Raw genomic sequence first — 22,588 nt, 5'->3', positions numbered from 1 at the left:
TCGATCATTGGAGGGCTCGGTAGAACTCTGGTGTAGCAGCCTGGTCATAGATGCTCTTTTCAGGTACCCGATGCCTCTTCGTGTACCTTTGGTTTTCTTCACTGCGTGGTACTGCTTTTCCATTCGATGTACAGGAAGTACGCGCCGGCAGCGTAAGCGACTGTGTTAAAGATTCCGAATATCTGTGGGGGCAAATAGCAAAGAAATGTTTAATGACGGTAAAGTATCGTTTAGGATTGGTCAAACGATGACTCGTGTCCCCACTTACCCCGGCAGCAATATTCGATGCGGTAAAAGAACTGGATATCGCACTCCACACGGACAGTTGAGCAATGAAACCAATCATGTACAGAAAGGCGAACACTGACGTGTTTAGTAGTTCCTGCAAATAGCAAGTTTATATTGTCAATGAGTATTAGATCGTTCTTCGTTACAACAATTATCGTACGCCTTAAATTATTCACTTACCGTCATAATCCAGTTGATCGGTAGTTTCAATGCCTCTCGAATCGACAACAAATACACGAAACACCACAAGAGGCTAGCGATGAAAGCCGTCACGGCGACAAACAGAAACCAGTGGCTTGCACCTACGTGCGCCGGGGATGCACACGACATGCATATTATCCCAAGACCCTGCAACATTTCAAATACATGTTTAAGCATATAGTTCGCGAATAGTTGACAACGTTGTTACTTACTACTCGAGTTGACCAGCCGTAACTGGTCAAGAAAATTAGAGGGTAATTCCTATTGCATTGATTAATTTACATTATGATTTTCTGGTGACCGAATTCTTTGCTAGCATTTCGAAAAGTTTAGCCCGTATTTTGAAAGATTTCGTCGCGTGTCCATCGGTGGATCTTTTAAGCTGCGCTGTCGGTCGACTGTTCTTCGATTCGACAAGTGACTCCGATAATTGTACGGCTAACGCCTCTGAGAAATAGGTTTCCTGTAGATCAATAGTATCTTGAACTCTTTTTAGTTTTGCATTCCTTTCCATTTGCGCGACAACGAGAGGAAGCCTCTTTGCTTCTAAATCGGCTGGATCCAAGTTCTTCTTCTTCAAAAGAACCTGTTTTGTTCTTTCGTATTCCTTCGATATCCAGGCGACGTGTTTGGATTTCGGAACACCGCGAGCACTCTTTTCCGCTTTTGATTTCGACCTCTCTTCTTCCTCTTTCCGAAGTTTTGCCCTCGCTTCTTCCAGTTCCTTTTTACGTTCTTCGCCACGCCTGGCGGATATTTTCGCTATGGCAGCCGGATCGTTGCGTAGAAAATCGTTTTGCCAGCTAGAGAAGACTTTCTTTCGTCGCGCTTCTCTCCATACGTATTCCTCGAACCAGTCCATCCTCTGAACCGTTTCATCGATACGAACAGGATCACGTTCTCGGAAAGCCCGAAAAAATCCCGCCTCGTCGCCTACGCCGATCATCTTGACACTTTCACTGTCAATGGAACGATCGAACGAAATCAAACGTGTAATAGATTTCGAGGATACGCTCTGAGAAGAGATCGGCTCGCTCGACTCGTTCTTTATATCCCAGAGTTCAAGTTCGCCGTAATTGTTGCCAAGTAAAAAAACACCGGGTTCACTGGCCCAGCAACAGGCCGTGTATCGGCGACAAGTCCTCCTCCAAAATAAAGGGGAATCCAGATAATCGTCCTTCCAGATCGCGAAAACGTGTCCACCGATTGTCAGAAAAACATCTTGAATATGTGGTGATCGTATAATATCCGTAACAGGACCGTCATGTACGTACGAACGATTCAAGAGCTTGCACTGAACGGTATTTAATGTTTCCCCGTCGAATATCTGTTCGTCCCACGTGCACTTTATCAATCCTTCCGCGCAACCGATCCACAGACACTTTGCATAGTATTTTTCATTGGAATTCAGTTCGTGCGTTTCACGATGATTTGCATTACGTTCCTGGAGAATGCCTATCGACGGAAGGCACAAGCATAACAACAGAAAATTCCGCGGTATCTCGTTAGAAACCCCGATTCTGAAACGAAGAATCGGTTGTAGAGCCGTATCGGAATTGTCATCGTCGACACTCGGGACACCTGAAAGCGTGGAGAGATTCCAAACTGCAACCGTGCCATCTTCCGAAGCAGTTAGAAATTGTGCCTCACTGGAAATCGATGATTTTCTCAACTTTCCATTTGGCTCTATTCTGTAGTTGGCAGGCATCCATTGGATCCTTCGCACCGCAAGATGATGGGAATAATTTTTATCCGAAACGATCGTACCACGGACCACTGGCCGATTTTCTTTCCTTGCGAGTGGAACATTTATATTCTTATCGTCGCGACCGTCGGTCAGATGGTCTTTGATGTCCCAAATAACCACACGACCGCTAGAACAGCCACCGATCACGAACCTGTCGTCGTACGGGCAAAAAGATACGGATGAAATTTCTCTGTGGTCTTGAAGTCGAAGCCAAGGAACTAGTGGATCGTCGAATTTCCAAACAAGTACGACGGATCGAAATTCCTGACCAGTCGTGAGTTTCTTTTCCGCGGGAGATCGAGTCGGACCGGTAACGTACGAAATCGCGACGTAGTCTGTTGACTTTTGATGCAATGAAATATCGGAAACTGCTTCATTCCTTGTAAAATTCAGGTCTACGAAGGACAACGGTTCGCGAAAAATCGGTGTATCGGAGAACACTTGAATTTTCGGTTCTGATCGAAACAAATTTTCAATGTCGTCTATATGCAAGTTGACGGCTGCGTTGTATTTAACGGTATCGATTGTTTCGAGCGAACGAGCCTCTAGAAATAAATCCAGCGGTGTTTTTTCTCTGGGTTCGTCGTTGCACTCGCTCTCCTGTACGTCGCTTTTCCCTTTGGATCGTTGGTCGTCATTTTGTTCGGATTCCTCTTTCGACTCGACGTTTCCTTCCGCGAGATGTCGATCGAGAAACTCGCCGTGCAACGTATCCACGTACGCGTACTGCGTCCAGGCATTCCTCAGATATCCACGATACGTTTGAACGAACGTCTCGCGAGGTTGCAAATGAGTCTGAACAGGTCGTGAGATGCACTTTTTCTCGACGTTTCGAAACTCCTCGTTTGCGTTTACAAGTTCCACGTAGCTGTCTTTAGAATCGTTCGAACCTCTGTCGGATAATTTTCTTGCGGAAAACAACGATCTACCAGGTACTTCGATTTCTATTTCAAACAATTGCCTCGTGTCTCTCGCGAAGCTTTCATCCACTTCCGATTCGCTGCCCAACAGCTTCCATGGTTTCACAGTTTTTCTTACCTTACCAAGAACCTTGTTCAAAATCATTTTCGCGATGTTCCTGTTTCGTTTTACGACAATGCGCTTTGCTTGTTCGGTGAGACAGATCACAAAATTCTCGGAGGCTAGTCGATCGGAGGAATAGCCTATCAAGAACGTCTCAGCTTCGTAGGCTTCGATGTTTTTCTTAAACGCTGCCAGCGGCGACGCCGTTAGTCTAGCGCATCTCACGACAATATCTCTGTTCACGTACGCCCAGGGGTATTCCAGGAACACGTGTACACCGACCACACAACCCAATTCTCGCTGTGACTCGAGATCGAGCCTCACGCGTTCCACATTTTCGATATTTTCGTCGAGCAGCGTCCAGCCTGACGGGCACTTAACCCCCTTCCTCGGCATCTTTGGTTTACTTTGGTAACGCGCGAGACGGCAATTCGATCAGTCTTCCGCTCCAGAACATCGATCAAACATCCGTGTATCTTGGAAACCGTTTTCGTTTCACGTAATCTTTAATGTAGAAAGGGAACGCAATAGTCAAACTTACTATAAAATGTATTTAATAATTCCTACCTAATATATCATAGTTCAGATTACGTTTCCCGACATTATGCATGACGTAGGTACATCGTATAGGAGATAGGAATGCATAGAGGGGTGAACGGGCGCGAAAGTGCGAAGGATTGGAACGCTGAAACCGTGCACCGAAGGAAGAATTTTACTTTCACCGTTTGGAAACGTCGTCGACCGCGACAAATGTTTAACTAAGAATTCCTGGTACTGATAGCTCTCGCGCGGCGTGGTATAAAATTATTAATGTGCATATATAGCAGTGCTTCCACAGATGAGATTCAAATAAGAAATAGCGTAGTTTTTAGGTACGGTTTATAAACGTATTACAGGATTTACCTTAGAACGTAATTTCGTTTTTTGTTATTCTGTTTATCGTATAGAAATAGCTCATCCATCGACCTTTCGAGAATGGAGCGTCGAAGCGCGAGTGTCGCCTTGCTAAATCTACGCACTCGACTAGTAGAAAATAGAAATCCTCACCAGACACGTTGTAATTGTTTCGACCGGAAAATTGTTTCGAACGCGCGTACGCTGGTAAGCCGATTCGCGAAACGCAATAGCCGTGGCTCTTAAAATAACTTTATGGAAGATAAATACCTGCTCGAAAATATAGGTCGACGATCTGCATTATTCATGGGGGGGTGGGAGAGGGGGAAGAGGGATGGTTTGTGCTGCTGAATGTCGCACCAATGCGCCGCTTCCGACATACGTATATATACGCATCGCCAGCATCGCATTAACGATCGTAATAATGCCGGCAGCCGAGAACACATCCTAATCCATTCACTTAAGCTTCATAAATGTGAAACTGATGAGCAGCCAAGTGAAAAACACAACAGATCGTATCGAGCGCGTCGAAGTTTCAACGGGAACGGCTTGATTTTACGTTCACTTTCGCGATTACAGAATATCGGGAATCGTTCCAACGATATTTATGCGACAATATCGGCGATCGGATGATGTTTCGGGAAAATGGAATCACGTCTAAAATTAGCGAGAACTGTTTGAAAGACGGGTTTCATCGTCGATCATGGTGTTTGGCGAACGGGAAAAAGCTGAATTCATTGGAGCATCACGCCGAACAGATTTCCAGCTAGACTATCGCCAAGGGTCAGATCAGTTTATCGCGCGAGTACAGAACAGAGTGAAGGAATTATTAAAGTACTTACTTAAGGAGCTATTATATATATACGATTTTTTTTCTGTTACTATGATAGAGGATAATCGTGCTTTCGTTTAAATATTAACGAAAGAGAATATAGATGATGTTTCACATGTGAGAGATACACCGTGGGCAACAGTTGGCAGAAACAGTAACAAGAGTAGGACTGCGTGCCTACGTGAAAAAATCGCTTAGATGGCTCAAGTTGAGATAATTAACAAATATCTAAACACCGAGTACAGATAAGATGTAACTCGAGGAGAAACCGTACGACCCACATCCGCCATTTATACGCCGTTACTAAGTGGCTACCGGTTACAACCTACGCTGATAACTTATGCAGTTATATTCAGTTTCGCGACGCTACTTAACCAATTGATTCGAATTGAGAAAGATCCTTTGTGATTTAACGTTTATAAATTAACGATTTTTCGAAATTCCGCGAGACGGTGTACCTACATTATGTCAGAGTTATGTCGAGTCGGTGACGTAAGTACACTCCTAAAGCAGCGGTGACTCGTACACCGTCTGATTTTATCTTAACATTCCGAAAATACTACTTTTATAATCGACCCGTCGCGTTTTATCTGTGAACTTAACGCTTTCCGCGGTTCGAGTGTTCACAGCCGGACAGACTTCTACGAACGAAATAATTTGGCGATTTCTCATCGATAACAAAATCGCTTTAAACCACGAATCACGAAACCGTCTGACTAACATCGATCGACTCGGGTAAATCGAAACGTTTCGTTCGGCAAGGATTGGCAAACTGCCAGGATTTACGCTATCTTGTGACGTGTTGTAATTTCTTTAAGGAGATCCTTGCCGTCATATCTGTAAATCAATTTTTGCAATTCTCTGATTTACAGTTCGACCAAGTCAACGCACGCTATCATACTCGTGCAGTAGCGATAATATATGCCTGTTATAGAAATAACTACGTAGTTAGCAATGTAAATCGCGTTAAATAAGGGTACAGAGGTTGGTATTTCATTAGTTGTACGTGAACGTACGAAAGCATAGCGTTATAACATTCCTTAGTTTCAATACGACCGACAGACTTCAATTATTGACAACTGTGACATAGCATCAAAATGCATATACATATTCAGTCACTATTCAGGGACTTCTGTTATGAATCATCATATATTATTGTTTGCGTTTCGTCGACGCAACGTAACCCAACGATCATTCATAACAAGTATAACGTATATACATACATACGTATTATATTTTGATGTCCGATGTAACATCCTTTATTATTCATTAGCGTCATTCCGCGAGGAGAAGGCAAAGACCAAAGTTGATTAATTTGCCATTTCCTCATACAACGATCTACCTACGACGAAACTCATCCGATCAACGATCGCCAACGATTGATCGATTCAATAACTGTTCGACGTGATCTAATCTAATCTAGTAGCGAATTCAGACAGATCTTTCTTTTGACCTGAAAGTATAGACTTGAATATACTGCCGGTAACCCGCGGTACGAGGCGCGGTTTGTCCTTGCTTATAAAATGCTTGCGTGCAATTAAGTACGGTGCATATAACTTGTTGCACCAGCCGATATGCTTCGTGGCCAGCCTACACACCATAAGAACGCATGGCACAGCTACGCGCGGGAAACGCTCGTAATATTCGATTTTACGCAATTTCTCGAGCCATTCGTTTCGTCTAGTGTAACTAAGTAAAATTTCCTTGAGTCTCCTCTTCAGTTGCGAATTCGAAGCGACTGTTTTTGAATGTTTTTACCGAATTAGCGCTCGTCTGATAAACTTTTCGGAAATGTTTATCTTCGAATGATTGCGCTTCATATCAGTGCAAATCTACTTGAGTGCGTTGAAACATTAACCAGTTAAGCGTGGAATTTAGTTTTAAAAACCCTCCACCGTGTGCGGAATTAAAATCAGGCTATGACGTGTATACACGTCGAACGCACCGTAATAAAGATTTGGTTCGACGTGTATACACGTCAAACACACTTAACTGGTTAAGAAGGCGCGGACTTTTCACATGTATCCTTCTCACAGTTAATAGAAGACTATTGTTAGTCTGAGAAAAACGATGGGCGGTTTACCTTGACCGAAATGAACATCAACATGTAGTAAATATGATGCCTTATTTATGCTCGGGTATAATAATGATGTGCAAGTGATATTCGAGTCATTAAGTATAATCCATTTCTAACGAGTGGCTCTGCGTAGAAAAGACAACCTTATAAAAAAACCGAACGGGCACGTGTCGACTTCCTGACCGAGCAGGAAGAGAGGGAAAAGAGTACTGTAAAGGTGTCGTCTTATTTATCATCGCTAAACGAAACGATTCACGAGCATTTCACACTTGTGTTTCATTAAAGAAATACTTTACGAATACTTGGAGGTTTTGCAGAGTCTATAATCTAGACTCTAGAGCATCGACGACCTTGAAAAATGTTAGATTAATTTTGTTCGTGTGCTATGTACGTAACATAAAACTAAACCTTCATGGGGTATACATATGTACATAGGTATGTATCTAGACGGGAATAAATATGACGCGCGTGAGAGGGACACGATACATAGCAGTCGTATTGTGCTAGCTGGATTATTGTGCGATTGGCTGTACGCGATTGTACAGTCGTTAAATAAATCACTGATAACCATTAGGAACTTTGGTTCGAACGGTTAAAATTGTGTAACGCATCCGAAATTGCAAACATTCTTTGTCGTTTAGATAAGGTTGAGATAAAACTGATATTTCCTCGGATATGGGTACAGCGATAATAAGAAACGCTTTAACGCTCTAAGCGTGATACGAACGTTTAGGAGAAACGTTTGAATTTATACACATGGATAGACGATAGCGGTAAATTGGGTATGCAGAGATCGAAAATCATTGGTGAGAGGTCAAGGACACTTTGAATCCTTAATGAGACGTTTCGATACCGTTGCCGCGGCCTCGGCGTATGTCGGTAGGATGGAACTCCGAGTATGTGGGACGCCACGTATGGTCCCGGTCATCGGGATGAACATGTATGGGCATCGAACGCGTGTCTAGTTCATAGCCAGTCCGAGTGTATCGAAACTACGCCACCGACGACATCGACACCAAGAATCGTTTCAGCTTTTTGGTCAATCGGGTACGATGATCGTCCTTAGTGAAAACCGGTTCTTCCGTATCATTAATATCGTCGGTAGACGAAGAAATTCGGATTATGGTGTCGTAAGAATGTATCTTGTCCATTCCATGATTTCGCCATCGTAGCTAATAACTTGGTACAGGCGGTTTAATTTGTTTTACAGATTTATTAACGCGTCGAGGCCGAAACGTACGATATCCCTGGTGCTTCTCGTGTGGCATGCAAATACATAGATTGCGTCGAAACATCGGGTTTCGAGAAGAAAACAAACGTTTTATGAAACACGTGTATTTGATTTCCATCTGTATGTAATTTAATCGGGTTATTGCAAAGTCACCATTACGATTGGTCACGCATACGTTTTCCTATTTTTGCCCACCAGGAGACCGCTACTTCGTGGTTAGATTGTTCTACGCGCGGTAATCTTTAGTATCGTACTCGTGCGTTCTCTTTATTGGAAAATGATTTATGGAAACAGCATATTTCTCTATAAAAATGTGATGTTTTATTACGAGAGTAAAGTAGTGTATACATAATTTAATGTGGCTGATACGCGATTTAATTTTATTTGTAATGCGTAGTTTCATTCGTGGGTTTCCAATATGTGTTTGATTCCTATAACTTACCAAATATGAACGGCACGAAACAGTGAAAACATACATCCTTTTACTTAACTACGCCTAGTCGAATCGATACATACTGTTACCTACTTCTATCGATCGAAAGTAATGACCACTTTATTTACGGCTAATAGACGAAGAAACGTAGTCGGGCGTGTCTCTGACTGCACGTGCGTGAACCAAAGAGAAACGATGCTTGCTGATGCTGATCAGCTAACGGTATCTTCCGGTTTCGATGAGCAACGTTACTCTAGAGGCAGCGAGACCATGAAGTGTCGTTAATAATGAATTGTCAGAATATTAACGCGACGTGTCTCACAAATTCGTACTGAGTAGTTAGTTGAAGCTGCCCTTATTGCATCCCAAGAACACATTTTAACAGTTCCGTAAGGAGAATACCGTTACATGGTTATGCCCTTGCAAGCAGGTTCAACGTCACGGTGTACAGACCGTGCAATCTGTAACTACATACACGTATGTGCCTTCTTCTTCTTCTGAAGAAGAAGAAGAAGAAGAAGAAACATTGTACGTTGCCCAGTGAATGTTAGTAAAAATTGGAAGTAGAACGGAACACTTGAGCCTCTATCAATAAAATACTACTGGGGAATCTGCCACGAAACCATCGACGCTCCGAAAACACCCACGTTTAAAATAACAATGCCGCGCATAAAAGACAAAAGAGTCTTGGCGCCAAGAACAATGACGAATGTGTGCCAAAATTAGATAAATTACGATAGATAATGGTAACCGGTACATTGAACAAAAAATGAACAGTGATTTAGACAAACTAGACGTGAAAACGTCTACTTCCTCTCATTAAAAAGACGAAGAATCACATTTGGAAGTTTTAGTAACCGTTACGTGGTACCTATTCATAATGCTTTAATCATCGTGTAATTAATACTCTGTATTACCAGAACTGAAATACACTCACCAGTTGTACTAACTTAATGATACCAGGTATGGTTTTGAAGTAGGGTACGTTTAATCTAATGCCAGCCAGAGGGTTTGGTTGACCTGGTTCGGTCTTCACCGTGGGTACTTGTCGAGGATTGTTACTTGCGTTGTTGCTGGAACCGTCCATTGTCACTGCGGTCTCCGACATCATATTATGCTTCCTTTACGGAAAATTTATCCACGGCTATAGAAGACGTGTATTCGTCAGTGAAAGGCACCGGTGTAAGCACCACTAGAGTATGAACGGAACCGGTACTGCTAAATCCGAATACAAAACACCTGTTGGTTCACTACGGCCTGCACAGAGGCCTCACCACTGAATACTGCCTAAGTACGTATTAACCAACGACCCGCTATTCCCCCACCGTATTCTATTTACCCCTCCCATGCTGGATTCCTTCCTTAACTTGTCAACTAACAAGTCGAAGCGCAACGCACAGATCACGGCGTCGTATACGGTTTCCGGTTCCTCCGCAACCGTTTCATTTGCTTCGGAAAATATTCCATTACATTAATTACGTTCGATTGAAGAAACAAACACTGTGGTTGAAATTACAGTGAGACACTGTCAACTTAGATGCCAAGGCTGTTTTGAGCACAATGTCAATTCATTGAAATAATTTATGTTTCTTCACATGTTCCTCCTTGATTTAGCTTCCTTGTACCTAATTTACAATTAGGATGTGGCTTATCATTATAAATATATTGGAAAAACAGCGGATTCTCTAAGATGATATTTCCAATTCAAATCATTTCGCGGGGATACAAGAGAATATCAGAAGGCATCTGATAGGTGCATAGTATCCTCATGGCAGCCATATTGCCGCATGGTTGGGGCATCGAACCAATTGTCTGTTTGCGGTAAACATCATACAGAGCAGTCTAAACCAATCAATTAATTGTTCCAACGGAATTGACGTAGATACCATTCCCACTTCCAAGATCGTTTACCTATCGTTTGTGGCTTATCAATAGTACTTCAAGCATCTGTGACGTCTAAGTCCTGTGACTTTTTTTCTTCTTACTTAAAATAGTGCAATATTGATTTCAAAATTCTTTATATTACAAAACAGGAGTCGTAGTTTATTCGTTGTTTGTAAAAGGTATTACGCTAACAATTATTTGTAGGTCTAAACGTTCGTACAAAGTATCTCTATTAAATGTCCAGCAGATTCATCACATTGGTATGCAGACAACCGTCGGCTAAATTTCATATCATATTCATTATCATTTAATATTCAGCTTATTTTGCATGTTAGGGATGTACCTATGTCCTTGCTAATAAACCTTTGGTATATCTCATAATGAAAAATTATACCTCTCTTCGTTTAATTTTTCTTACCTAATCAGTTGTGTGCTACTACAACATACTTTCATAAAGGATACTCTATATACCTACATATATACTTTCAGAAAGATTATACAAAATGTCTCTGTATCCAACTCTTGAGGATATGAAGGTGGATCACATGATGAAGGTAGATCATAGAACATAAACATTCAATTGTAGGATTTTAAATGCTACATCCCATTATGCACCTACTTTAAAAATGTTATATTTCTAGGCTCAACTGCAAGTAGAGTCACAATATAATGTTTTCCCTGTGTTACAAGAACAAAATGTACCATCTGCGCCCCCATATAATCCATCTACTATATTATATCCTCAATTAGGAGATTACATGGGATTGGAACTTACAGAAGAAGTAATTGCACAAAATATGCCTGAATACTCCCTTGTGAACCGTACAAGTGTACGTAATGCAATGTAATGTAATTCATAAGATTAGAAATGTATAGAGTATAGAGGATTAATTAAACATTATAGATGACAGTTAGCATACCTGCAACGTCAGGACCATTAGCAGGCATGGTTGCACCATTATCTGGCCAATCTTTAGGATTACAAAGAGCACAGGTTACAAATGGCATACGGGAGGTAGTTAATTTTGTCCATCTAGACTTATTCATGCCTTACAAAGATTTATGGGTTCTCTTATATTACATTATTATCCTATTATCGTAGTTAATATTATGCAAAGACAAAGATGGTAAAATCGGTTTGAGAGTACATGCTGTAAACAATGGTATTTTTGTATGCCTTGTGAATCAAAATTCGCCAGCTGCTCTCGCTGGTTTACGATTCGGCGATCAAATTTTAAGTATTAACGACGTTTCCGTCGCGGGATGCACAATGGAACAAGTTCACAAAATGTTGCGAAATGCAGACATTAACGGCATCAGAGTAGTAATACGCGATAGGTTGGTTAAATTAATCTCGTTTGAAACGTTGAAAAACAAACGTATAACGCTTGCTTACATTTTAAACATTGATATGGAATTGTATCCGTTTCAGACCATTCGAACGCACAATAACTATGCACAAAGACAGCTCAGGATATATCGGATTTCAGTTTAAAAACGGAAAGATAATTGCCCTAGTAAAAGATTCTTCAGCTGCTCGGAATGGACTGTTAACGGATCACCAGTTATTAGAAATCAATGGAAAGGTGCGCTATGAATTTGTGACTTAATGTTAATTGCATTAAGTGTAATTCATGATTTTTGTAAATTTATATTTATGTGGGACATTTTAGAATGTTATTGGGCTAAAAGATAAGGAAATTACGACGGAGATTGAAAATGGCGGAAATATTATCACCGTAACGATTGTTCCATCGTATATTTACGAACACATGGTTAAGAAGTACGTTAACTCTTAACGGTATGGTTAACTTCATAAATGTGTTATACTAACTGTAAATCATTCATTCCAGAATGAATACGGGTTTATTGAAAACGTTCATGGATCATTCAGTTCCAGACGTTTAAGTTGAAATATGTAAGTGTATTTGAACTGATTGAAGAGATTCTCAACTTCTACCATGTATTTTAAGATTCTGAAAATTTGCATTTGATATCTTACTATTTTAATAATAGAAAAATTACTCTACAGTAGCCGTAAGTGTTGTTCAGTTGTTCAAATATTCATCAGATAACTTTAGAACGAGTATAAACTATTTTTTTATGGAAGAAATTAATAAGAATAGTTGAGGTCTCAAATTTTCCGCATACGTTTATGCATTTATTTTCTAATATGCACAAATATCCATGACCCATCGATATTGAATATTTATCAATATATTATAGCAAAGCAATTATTTATCTCATTCTTGTGATGAAAGTGTTTCTAGAAATTGTCCGAATAACTATACCTCCATATTATTATGTTTGTATGAAATCAGTACATAATTATTTATGAAATCTTATATTATTAATTATTCACAAATTAGATGAAAATTTATAATGAATATTTACTATAGTATTATATATTACAGCTATACTAGCTATGCAATCTGAAGTCTCTATGATGTTAAAACTTTTCTATAGAATTTTAACTTGTAAATATTTGTGTAGTCTGTTTACCAATGTTATTACAATTTTTATTTTGTCACATACAATCAATGTTTTAAATGAAATATGGTAATAGTAAGTTTTATAATCTTCTCCCTTGTTAATGTGCCAATATTACCAATCGTAAGTTATGTTGTTAGCTGGTTAGGGTTACAATAAACCATTAGAGGTAAAGAAATATTCATATTTACACCTGCATCCAGTTATTCGATGTATCCTGCTTAGAGTTAATTACTGTATCCTACTTTCATTGTCCAGTTTGTTTCTGCACGTCTTCTGAAACGGGACCAAACGTAAGTTGCATTTCCGATGGATACAAGAATGCATACTTCCGGTTGCACATGCGCATTCGACTGTATTAAAGATGGCAGTTTTGTTTTAGTTTAGTATCTGTGTCGCGATTTTATAGTATGAGATTATCAAAGTAAAATGTAATTTTAAGTAATAGTATGATGCATACAAAATTAAATCATTGGATACGAGAATTATTGTACATGAATTACATTGAAGTGAAAAAGGCTATCATCATTTATGTAAACTTGGGTACTTTAAAGTACTATTAGGTAGTGTGTGACATAAATGCGCTCGGCGATTAGTGTTATCTTGTCGAGTCCGGTGCCCGACAATAAAATGTCTCATCCTGATTACGAGCAAACTGCTCATGACCACGCAGCATTACTTTTACTATTAAAACCTATCGGTACACAGATCAAACAGAAAACTGTTACTAGGTTATGTGAAAGGATAATTAAAGCTGGTAGTAGATTTTCCGTGGTTGATTCAGCCGGTGGAACACGAGAAATCCTTGCCAGATTTGTTAGAGAACATCCAGTTGAAAACAATGATTGGGGAGACTTTCAAACACACAGAAGGTTACTGGGATTGATTACTTTTGGAAAATATGACAATCAAGCAGAACTGAATGAATTATGTAGACTTCACGAAACCTTAAAAGTAAAGTACACTGCAACCCTCTATGATTCACGTGCTATTCTCTTTGGACCATCTGAATCAAACAATCGGCATGAACCACCGGCATCATTTAGTACCCCATCAAATTTTAAAGCATGTGCTGCATTTTATACCGATGAGACTTGTTCTGATCTTGAAGTACACATCATGGAGTGTTTGAACTCTTTATTTTGGATCTTAGAATCCAAAAGATTAGAAAGATCTAGAGAGAAGATAGATCGAGTTTCCCTCTTGCTAGCACCTTTTGAAAAGAAAGATTTCATAGGATTGGATCTTGAATCTAGAAACAATAGGAAAAGATGTGTTGGTCGTATGACAAAACATTTAGGTGACTTGTGCCTTCAAGCTGGACTTCCAGCAGATGCTTTAAGTAATTATAATTCTGCAGCAAGTGTGTTGCAAGCTGTCAATGATTGGCTGTGGCTAGGGGCAGCATTTGAAGGCTTATGTGCTGCATCTGCCCTAGTATTATATCCAAACATGTGTAGAAGTCTCCCATTACAAAGAAATTCTTCCCTTCAGGAAGGAAGTCCAGGTAAGCAAAGGTATGTACGGGTTATAGAACTTGATATGTAAAAATTTGATGGGATTCTATGAAAAATTGTTAATGGATCATATAATATAGACGGGGTTCACAAGCTGTTGCTACTTTACCATCATCACCCGCTATAGAGATGGTAAAGAGCAATATGCCACATATCTTGTTACCTGAGGAAATATCAAAAAAATATCGCGAAGCCATAGTTCATTATAGCAAGTACCAATATGCTGGAATAATTGAAACAGAGGCTAGCTTTAAAGCAACAAGGATTTCAATAGAGCAAAACTGTACTTTACAAGCTGCTTCATATTTAAATAATGTTGTATTTATCAATTTGCCATTAAGTGAACAGGAAAAAGTATGTAATATAAAGAGAAAAAATGATTTAATAATTGGCTTATTAGTCAGTATAGTTAAGTATGTGCAATATTACAGATTGACCGATTTACTACATTGTCAGATTTATATACAAGCTTTGGTTTTGCACGAAAAGCATCTTTTTGCTTAAGATTGGCTGCAACAAGACATGTGTCCCAAAATAATCCCAATCCAGACTGGCAACAATGTTATAATTTAATGTTACAAGCTACATCTGGATTTAAATTATCCTTAGATCCTGTTGACATGTCTCCTGGTAATAATGATTATTGCAATGATATTCTTTTCTATAACGTTATTCTAAATATATATTTCAAAAAAAAATTATTCGTATAGACACTCATAAGGGTTGGCCAGTTATACAAATTCAAGTAATAAATGAACTTGTTGCTGCTGCTAACCGTATGGGTAATCCAGCACTGGCAACAAGACATATGACATTTTTACTTCAAACGATGTACAATTACTTAACCCCGAATGAACGTAAAGAGACTGCTTTGCAGCTTCAAAATGTTTCTCAACAGTGCGAAGGTGCTCCTGTACCTCTCGTAAGTGTTACGAAACTATTTTGAAAATTCATTATCCTCGCAGTTTAGAAAGAATTAAGTTCTTCTGCTAGGTTTTAGATACTGGAACAGTTATACCACCTGCGAACTTAACAAATATTCCGAAAACAAAATCGTTTACTTTGAAAAATATGCAACCGCATCTTCAACCTCAGAAGGTTGAAAGGGTCAAGGAAGATCATGGACCGTTTTTGTTCACCCCAATTAATTTCGGCTCATTAGAGAGGAAAAATCTGTCTAAAAGCAAAGTTGGTGTGTACACATTTCGATTATTGGATAATTCTCGTAGAGTCAAACATCTGATTCCTATTTTCATAAAATCTGAATGGTTACAGATTACTTGTGGGTAGAGGGTGACATTTGTGAGGTATCAATGCAGCTTATTAATCCCCTTCCCTTCGAATACCGATTGCAGTGACATTAGCGGGCAGGCCTAAAGAAGTCGGTGATTTAGAAATACTCGGTTTCAGTACGCATACATTGGGGGTGAAATCTAACTGCAGACTTCGATATATGGAGGGGATGGTTCATCCTCAGTATACCGTTGAGGTAGTTCCAGCTTTACCAAGGATAGAGGTGGCTACAAGTTTACCACAAACCGCAAGTTTCAGTTCGGGAGACAATATAGTGACTAGCGCGAGTATATCACTATATGGTGGCGAAAGGTACATAGTTTAGTATACGTAAGCATTCTACTAACGATAGTTATTAAATATATTTGTTATTTCGCTATAGTGCTGAGTGTACTGTAACTATTACAAATAATGGACAAGTTCCTATCGAAACTATAGAGTTATCGGTACAATCAACACTAGATACATCAACAGAAAACAAAATTTTCAAATGGGACGACGAAAACTTAATGAAAGAATTACCCTTACAACCCGGTGTCAGTGCAAGTCTCACTTTGAACTTGTGCGCGGCTACAAATTTTATAGCACCCTCATCCCGAAATGGTGGTACAATTGATTATTACTCGTAGGATTTAGTTAAATGATACTTTAATTATACTTCATGTATATATCCTTTAGATATTACCAGCAGTACGTATCTCAGTCAACCAAGCAGTTTAATGTCTCATTCCGGACATAGTTCGCTACCGTCTAGATTAAGTTCTCCATCGCACACAAAAAGACAATCCGAGTTAACATCCTCGTTCAGATCAGGCTTAAGTTCTCATTCTGGGCATTCTTCGTTAGCGAGTTCGCGTTTATCGAAACTTGCTGTGCCATTACATGCTTCTAATGTTGTCGAGGGTCAATTAAAAATAAAATACTCCGGTGGTGCCGGTTTGGCGGCAGGTTATTGTCGTACGTCGTCCGTTTTTGTAACTATCGAAATGTTACCTAGCGTGCAAATTACGAATTGGGATGTGCTACCGGCTGAAACGTAAGTGATAACGTTACAGTAATGTTTTAGCGTGTGGTCTTTTCATAATATATTTCCAGGCCGTCACAATTTTACCTTGTATTAGACTTAACGAATATGACCAATCATGAGATGGAGTTGCATTATACGCAGACTAAATGTATATATATGGAGGGTAAAGAGTCATGTAGAATTCCTGTTCCAGTTGATCGTTGCCCACTAAATAAATTGTCTATGGTAACAAGTTATTTTCTACGCCTAGTAGTACGAGTGTGTATACAGTTTTTTTTTTTTTTTCACATTTTAATCGTAGTTAAACGGGGCCGGTGACATTGGAGAACTACAGAAAGTGTGTTCCGAACATATTGCTTCATTGGTTGACTTACGCTGGCAATTATTGGGTACAGAATCGGTCGGAAAAGCATCCCTATCTGGGATTACTCTCACGCAAGATATGTTAGATCTCGTTAGGATGAGTCCTTTGCAATGGGGTATAATCTTTACACTTATGCATTAAATTTTCTTTCATTGTTCGTTATTAAATTAGAACAAGGTTAGTAACAGCTGTGATATATGTTTTACAGAGATAAAGATAAATGATACGATCGTAAAGGCACAAGATGAACTTACATGTAATTTAGGTGAATGTGTTAACGTCGGCATAGGAATATGTAATGCTTTGAAACATCCTTTGAGTGATCTTATATTATCTATAAACTTTTACCAAGATCACCATAACGGGGTGAATAATTATCAACTCGAAACGAAACTATCCATCGCTGGTGCGAACAAAGTTATGCTTCCAGCAGTGAGTCACTTTGCCAGTAGACCTTAATAAACATTTTACTTTGTTGTAATAAAGATTTTTTTCAGTTGCAGGAGTATGGAAGAATTTATCACGAGTGTCGTGTAGTGTTCTTTACAGCTGGACAATACAAAATAGACATTCAGTGTAGTAGTAAAGAATCAGCTCAAAATACACCAGTACTTTGTTCGGAATTAATAAATGCCGGACATACGTGGCGTTATATACCGTCAATAGAAATAACTGTAGACGATTAGTAACAGGTAAACAGTAACCAAATTCGCGAATTTGTAATATTTGTAAAAAAGCAAAAAATAAATGTATCTCCGCCTTGTTATTATTAAATGCGCGAAACTTGGTATAATAATTGAATACAACACATTTAAGAATCATCACTTTTACTTTCTTAAATAAATTACAAATTAAAAAAAACCTAGTTATCTCACAGTACATCAATTAACATAAAATAAATTTTAATCTACTTGAGAGCAAGTTAATCATAGGTTACGGGCCGAAAATAAGTCGATTTGTAATTTATGTATATGTCCATACACACACACACACAATTATGTTAGTCTAAAAAATATTTTGTATAGTGTTATTTTAGTAATACTTCAAATTGAAATTCCTAGACAATTTTGGACCTAAAAATACACTTATATCTTTTTTTTCTTCCCCAGGGGAATCATCTCCATTTCTTGCAAATTTCGTCTAAATTTTTTATAGAAAATAAGTACATCTGAATGGGCCCACACCTGTTGAGTATTGAAATCTAGGACACGTAAAGATTGTAAACTTTGTGCCCTGGACAATGCTACATATGACTGACCAGCATCAAAAACTCTGGCCAGACACATTTCAACACAGTCTAAAGTTAAACCCTGACTTTTATGAATCGAAAAGGCCCATGCTAACTTGAATGGGAATTGTTTCCTATGAAGAATGGTACCTAAATTTGTCTTGAAGCTCCATTTCTGTAGCTTTGCACGATATTGGAAACCTGACTTGAATTGAACTATGGGCACATTATCTTCAAACTTAATAATCACACCCCTTGCTCCATTTACCAAACCATTGGAAACATTTATATTTTTCAACAACATGACCTGAGCACCTACTTTTAATACAAGTTTGCCAGGAACAGGTAACTGATTATCCATGGTTGATGTCATAGATGGATCAGAGTCCTGAGCTACATATACTTTGGATTCACTCTTTAGTTCATTTAGTTGAAATTCATTAATTTCTTCAGCTTCCCTCACATGAGAACAGAGCCTTGTTGCCAAAATTCCATTGTTTTCTATTTTTTGTTTAGCTGTTGCTTTAAGAGTTTCTGCAATGCTATCTGTAACTCTACCTATTCTTATATTATTTAATATATTCACAAAATCAGGATCTTTTTGCCTATGTACTGTTCGTAATTCATAATTGAAATGTACACATTTCTCCCATGCATCGCTTTGAAAACAAAATTTTGCTTTCTTATCTCGTGAAGAGACAGGTGGTAATTGAAAGAAATCTCCACACAAAATTATTTGCATCCCACCAAATGGTCTTTCATTTCTACGAGTATGCCTAGCAACAGCTTCAAGTTTATCAAAATAATCTGCATCTACCATGGAAATTTCATCAATAATTAAGTGTTTTGTTTTCCTCCACAAGCTTGTAGAAGCATTTCGTGAAGCCATTTGAAAACACCTTTCCAAGTTCGCGGTTCCCAGTCCAATTCCTGCAAACTGATGCAAAGTAATACCGCCTATGTGACACGCCGCTACTCCGGTACTTGCTGTGGCCACTGTCACGTCAGGAGGTAGAACTGCTATAATTCTCTTCAACAGGAACGATTTCCCGGTTCCTGCACTGCCAGTAAAAAATATATTTTTACCACTAAGCACTGCATTTAGAATTTTGCTTTGTTCTTCCGTAATTTGAGTGGTTGTCGGATTTTCGTAAAGTTTCTTCGCAATGACGGGTTTCGTTCCATTTTCGTCTGTACGTTTCCTCTTCTTCACAGCTCCAGGTGACGGTGTAGTAATCGATGCACGGGATATCTGGAGAGCCTTTTCTTTGGCTTTATTTACTTCAGTGCTTGTTGCGGGACTGATTTCTTGAAGACCGCCCAGTGACTTGTTCGAAAGCAGTCTTTCCTTTAATAGATTTTTGCCAGTTTGTTCTGTTTGGTTTGTTATCTTGATGTATATTGTCTTCAAGAAGCTAATTAGTTGTGCAGTTGGTGCATTCGATAAGAACAGTGTACAGTTTTCCTCTTTGAATTTTATCGTGGCTTTTCCGTCGCTTATAAATTTGTTAAAAACAGATATTGATTTCAACAAAAGCTTCGTCGTTAGACTCCCTTTATCTGCTCGTACTTCGACAAACATTTCGCGAAAATTATTACGAATTAAGCGTATAGTTGCCAATCGATGATTTGTTTTCTTTTGTATCGAACCTTGTGAGTTAGTCCATTCTGCTGTTACGGAACATGTGACAGAACAATTATCTTGATCCATATTTAGTTACGAAAATACCACCGAGACTGCAACGATAATGTTCGACTGCGTTTAAGTGTTCTTCCACATAAAAAACAAACAAATCGTAAAGTTTTCTTGAGAGGATGCCGCAAAGCAACCGTCACCTAGTCGACGCCATAACTGACTAATTTAGCGAGGGGTTTTCCCGCTGAACGCACTAGGGAAGTTTTCTGTTCTAGTAAGGCATAAGGTAATGCTGGGCGACAAGCGATTGGTCACTGTGTTCCGTAAATATTCCTTAGTCACCAGAAATACGAAGAGTACATAATGTATACATACATATATGTAAAACAGTTCTGCTTTCCTTAGCCGTGAACTGATATTGAAGTTGTTGGTATTTTACTTATTATTTAAGATTTTAAGCATTTCTATTTCGAAAAACATAATTGAAAAAAAAACGCCTGCAGGATACTGACTACTTAATATGTACCATTCAATTACGTATACAAAATTTTTTGCGTTTTCACAATTGAAAAAGATATTCGGGGGTTACACTTAATTAAATGAAACACTCTGTATATATGTGTGTGAGTTTTCGAAGCAGGAGTGCATGAGCTGCGAGCGAGAAAGAAAATATATAAATCCTTTTATCCCTAAAAGTGTCTTACAAAGTAAAGATTTAAATTTGCACTGTTTATATTAAAATTGTATAATATCTGTTTACGCAAACCCATCAATTGTATGGAGGTAATATGTATAGACGTACATATAATATCAATATATTGTCTAAGATTTAATATAGAAAAATTAGCGTAGATCCACCATTTGAAGGCTTATTCATTGAAAAAATACTGCATTTTGTGATATGAAACTCCATTGAAATAAGACGCGGTTTATTTCTCTTTTTTTTTTCTCGACATTGTATTATATAATACCGCTTCCTAATGTATGTATGTATGTATATTGTGTTGACTCGCATAACTGGTGCGACAGATAGACATTGGTAACGCTGAAGGGAAGCATAAGCTAGAAGATAACATGGTGAATTATCTCTTTTCGAAAGAATTCATGTTTGTCCAGAAAAATATCAAATGCATGTACATATTTGCAAAAAGTAGAGGCACTCAAGTCAGCTACACTGGTATTTTTCTTTTTCTTTTGATATACAATCCATGTCTTCGAGCTTATACTTTAAATCTCGTTTACGAATTAAGGTACGTTTATGTTGGAGCTGTGATAACAGCGAAGTAAAAGGAAGATTTGTTTCTCGTCGCTTTTATCGTTCATCGTACAAATAGTAAGCATTGTTCTGTTCGCTGCTCAAATATGAACACTTCCATTATAAAACAATAGAGTGTATTTCTACGCTTTGCTCTTATCATCGCTCTGATCGTTTGTCGCAGCTCCAACATAAATGTACCCTTAACGTATAAGTATACTTTGACGAGATGTATTTGGCAACGGACGCATTTAATGACACAGTGATAATTGACTATCGGATTGCGTTTTGCGTATCTATCAAACACAGAATAACTAAGACGCAGCATTTCATGTTTCAATTGCGCGCGCGCGTCGTTTCACTTTACTTTCACTTGTGTTTTAATTCACATAAATTCCTTGCCCAATAACAAAAATTGTACAGCTTGAATATTTCAGAAACGAGTTTTGACCGATGAGAGTTATTTCTGTGGCAACGATTTGGGGGGCACAATTTTTTTATCACCGATCAAATACCACATTAAGTTTCATGACCGATCAAAATTCGTAAACTCGAGCAATAGTCGTCTCCATTTACGCCAAAACAGTTGAAGTAACAGTACAAAGTAAAAGAGAATCTTGCAAGGTGGTACTGTACATACTAATATATGCATCTGAAAATGAAAAAATGTAAATTCAAGACGTAGTAGAACAAGAAGAAAAAGATCACGAAACATTTATCTTAACTTTTGTACACGGAGATGTTAAATTGACTACTACTACGAATGGAAAACATTGATTTTTCGGATGTTTGCGGTGTTTCAGCTGAATATTATAAAATCTTTGTAGCCAATAAGGTACTCAAGATAACAAAGAATATTTGAGGAATTTTATGTATTGCACTGCCCTATCAACAAATATATCTTTAAAGTATATGAAGTACTAAACAGAGGAAGTTAAAACTATTCTCGAAACAAAAAGTATTCCGTTAAACGGATAAAAACCTATCACAAAGTATTTTTTAATATTCAGCCTACGAAGTACCACATTCACCATTGCTACTTATGGATGGAGTACATGTACTGGGCCTTTGTGGGCATAAAAATTCTACACGAACAAGAAATCCCCATCACACTTTACCATTTATTCTTTCTCGTACGATATATCTATCGGAACGCTAATATACGCTA

The 22,588-nt window shown here is 38.6% G+C and overlaps 4 protein-coding genes across 5 annotated transcripts; 2 read left to right on the top strand and 2 right to left on the bottom strand.

Annotated features, from left to right (window-relative positions):
- Positions 1-92: 92 nt before the first annotated feature.
- On the bottom strand, positions 93-9,883 carry LOC107188597 (CKLF-like MARVEL transmembrane domain-containing protein 4). The gene is made up of 4 exons (XM_015576914.1): positions 9,664-9,883; positions 469-636; positions 269-382; positions 93-182 (listed from the first exon to the last, which is right to left on the bottom strand). The coding sequence occupies exons 1-4, from the start codon at positions 9,835-9,837 to the stop codon at positions 99-101; spliced, it is 540 nt and encodes a 179-aa protein (XP_015432400.1). The 5' UTR covers positions 9,838-9,883; the 3' UTR covers positions 93-98.
- A 61-nt stretch (positions 9,884-9,944) lies between these two features.
- Positions 9,945-12,836, top strand: LOC107188596 (syntenin-1-like). 2 transcript variants are annotated; one of them, XM_015576913.1, is made up of 8 exons: positions 9,945-10,017; positions 11,100-11,164; positions 11,252-11,440; positions 11,515-11,625; positions 11,713-11,948; positions 12,043-12,196; positions 12,284-12,393; positions 12,464-12,836. In XM_015576913.1, exons 2-8 carry the CDS (start codon positions 11,114-11,116, stop codon positions 12,516-12,518), a joined length of 906 nt encoding a protein of 301 aa, XP_015432399.1. In that variant the 5' UTR covers positions 9,945-10,017; positions 11,100-11,113; the 3' UTR covers positions 12,519-12,836. The 2 variants fall into 2 exon arrangements, with proteins under 2 accessions (XP_015432399.1, XP_015432398.1); XM_015576912.1 differs by lacking the exon at positions 9,945-10,017 and adding an exon at positions 10,711-10,789.
- A 723-nt stretch (positions 12,837-13,559) lies between these two features.
- On the top strand, positions 13,560-18,055 carry LOC107188599 (protein brunelleschi). Its single transcript, XM_015576916.1, is given in 13 exon segments — positions 13,560-14,617; positions 14,698-14,971; positions 15,049-15,247; positions 15,328-15,539; positions 15,611-15,809; positions 15,893-15,958; positions 15,961-16,222; positions 16,293-16,513; positions 16,589-16,946; positions 17,006-17,162; positions 17,239-17,416; positions 17,510-17,733; positions 17,799-18,055. Coding segments are annotated over 13 exon segments (3,477 nt in total). The 5' UTR covers positions 13,560-13,679; the 3' UTR covers positions 17,988-18,055.
- A 140-nt stretch (positions 18,056-18,195) lies between these two features.
- LOC107188594 (ATP-dependent DNA helicase PIF1) lies at positions 18,196-20,295 on the bottom strand. Its single transcript, XM_015576910.1, has one exon. The coding sequence runs from the start codon at positions 20,238-20,240 to the stop codon at positions 18,387-18,389; it is 1,854 nt and encodes a 617-aa protein (XP_015432396.1). The 5' UTR covers positions 20,241-20,295; the 3' UTR covers positions 18,196-18,386.
- Between the last annotated feature and the right edge of the window lie 2,293 nt (positions 20,296-22,588).

This window comes from Dufourea novaeangliae, unplaced genomic scaffold (genome assembly GCF_001272555.1).
Source record: "Dufourea novaeangliae isolate 0120121106 unplaced genomic scaffold, ASM127255v1 scaffold133, whole genome shotgun sequence".
In the NCBI taxonomy this organism is placed as follows: domain Eukaryota; kingdom Metazoa; phylum Arthropoda; class Insecta; order Hymenoptera; family Halictidae; genus Dufourea; species Dufourea novaeangliae.
The sequence above is the reverse complement of the archived record's forward strand: the minus strand, read 5'-3'. Positions and strand labels throughout refer to the sequence as shown.

Bases quoted from the DNA above. Each gene is read 5' to 3' on its own strand.
- LOC107188597 (XM_015576914.1), bottom strand. From the start codon at position 9,837: ATGATGTCGGAGACCGCAGTGACAATGGACGGTTCCAGCAACAACGCA. The intron at 637-9,663 runs GTGAGTGTATTT...GAAATGTTGCAG, and splicing joins TCATTAAGTTAGTACAACTG to GGTCTTGGGATAATATGCAT. The intron at 383-468 runs GTAAGTGAATAA...TGCTATTTGCAG, and splicing joins CGATCAACTGGATTATGACG to GAACTACTAAACACGTCAGT.
- LOC107188596 (XM_015576913.1), top strand. From the start codon at position 11,114: ATGTCTCTGTATCCAACTCTTGAGGATATGAAGGTGGATCACATGATG. The intron at 11,165-11,251 runs GTAGATCATAGA...TTATATTTCTAG, and splicing joins AGGTGGATCACATGATGAAG to GCTCAACTGCAAGTAGAGTC. The intron at 11,626-11,712 runs GTAGTTAATTTT...CTATTATCGTAG, and splicing joins TTACAAATGGCATACGGGAG to TTAATATTATGCAAAGACAA.
- LOC107188594 (XM_015576910.1), bottom strand. From the start codon at position 20,240: ATGGATCAAGATAATTGTTCTGTCACATGTTCCGTAACAGCAGAATGG.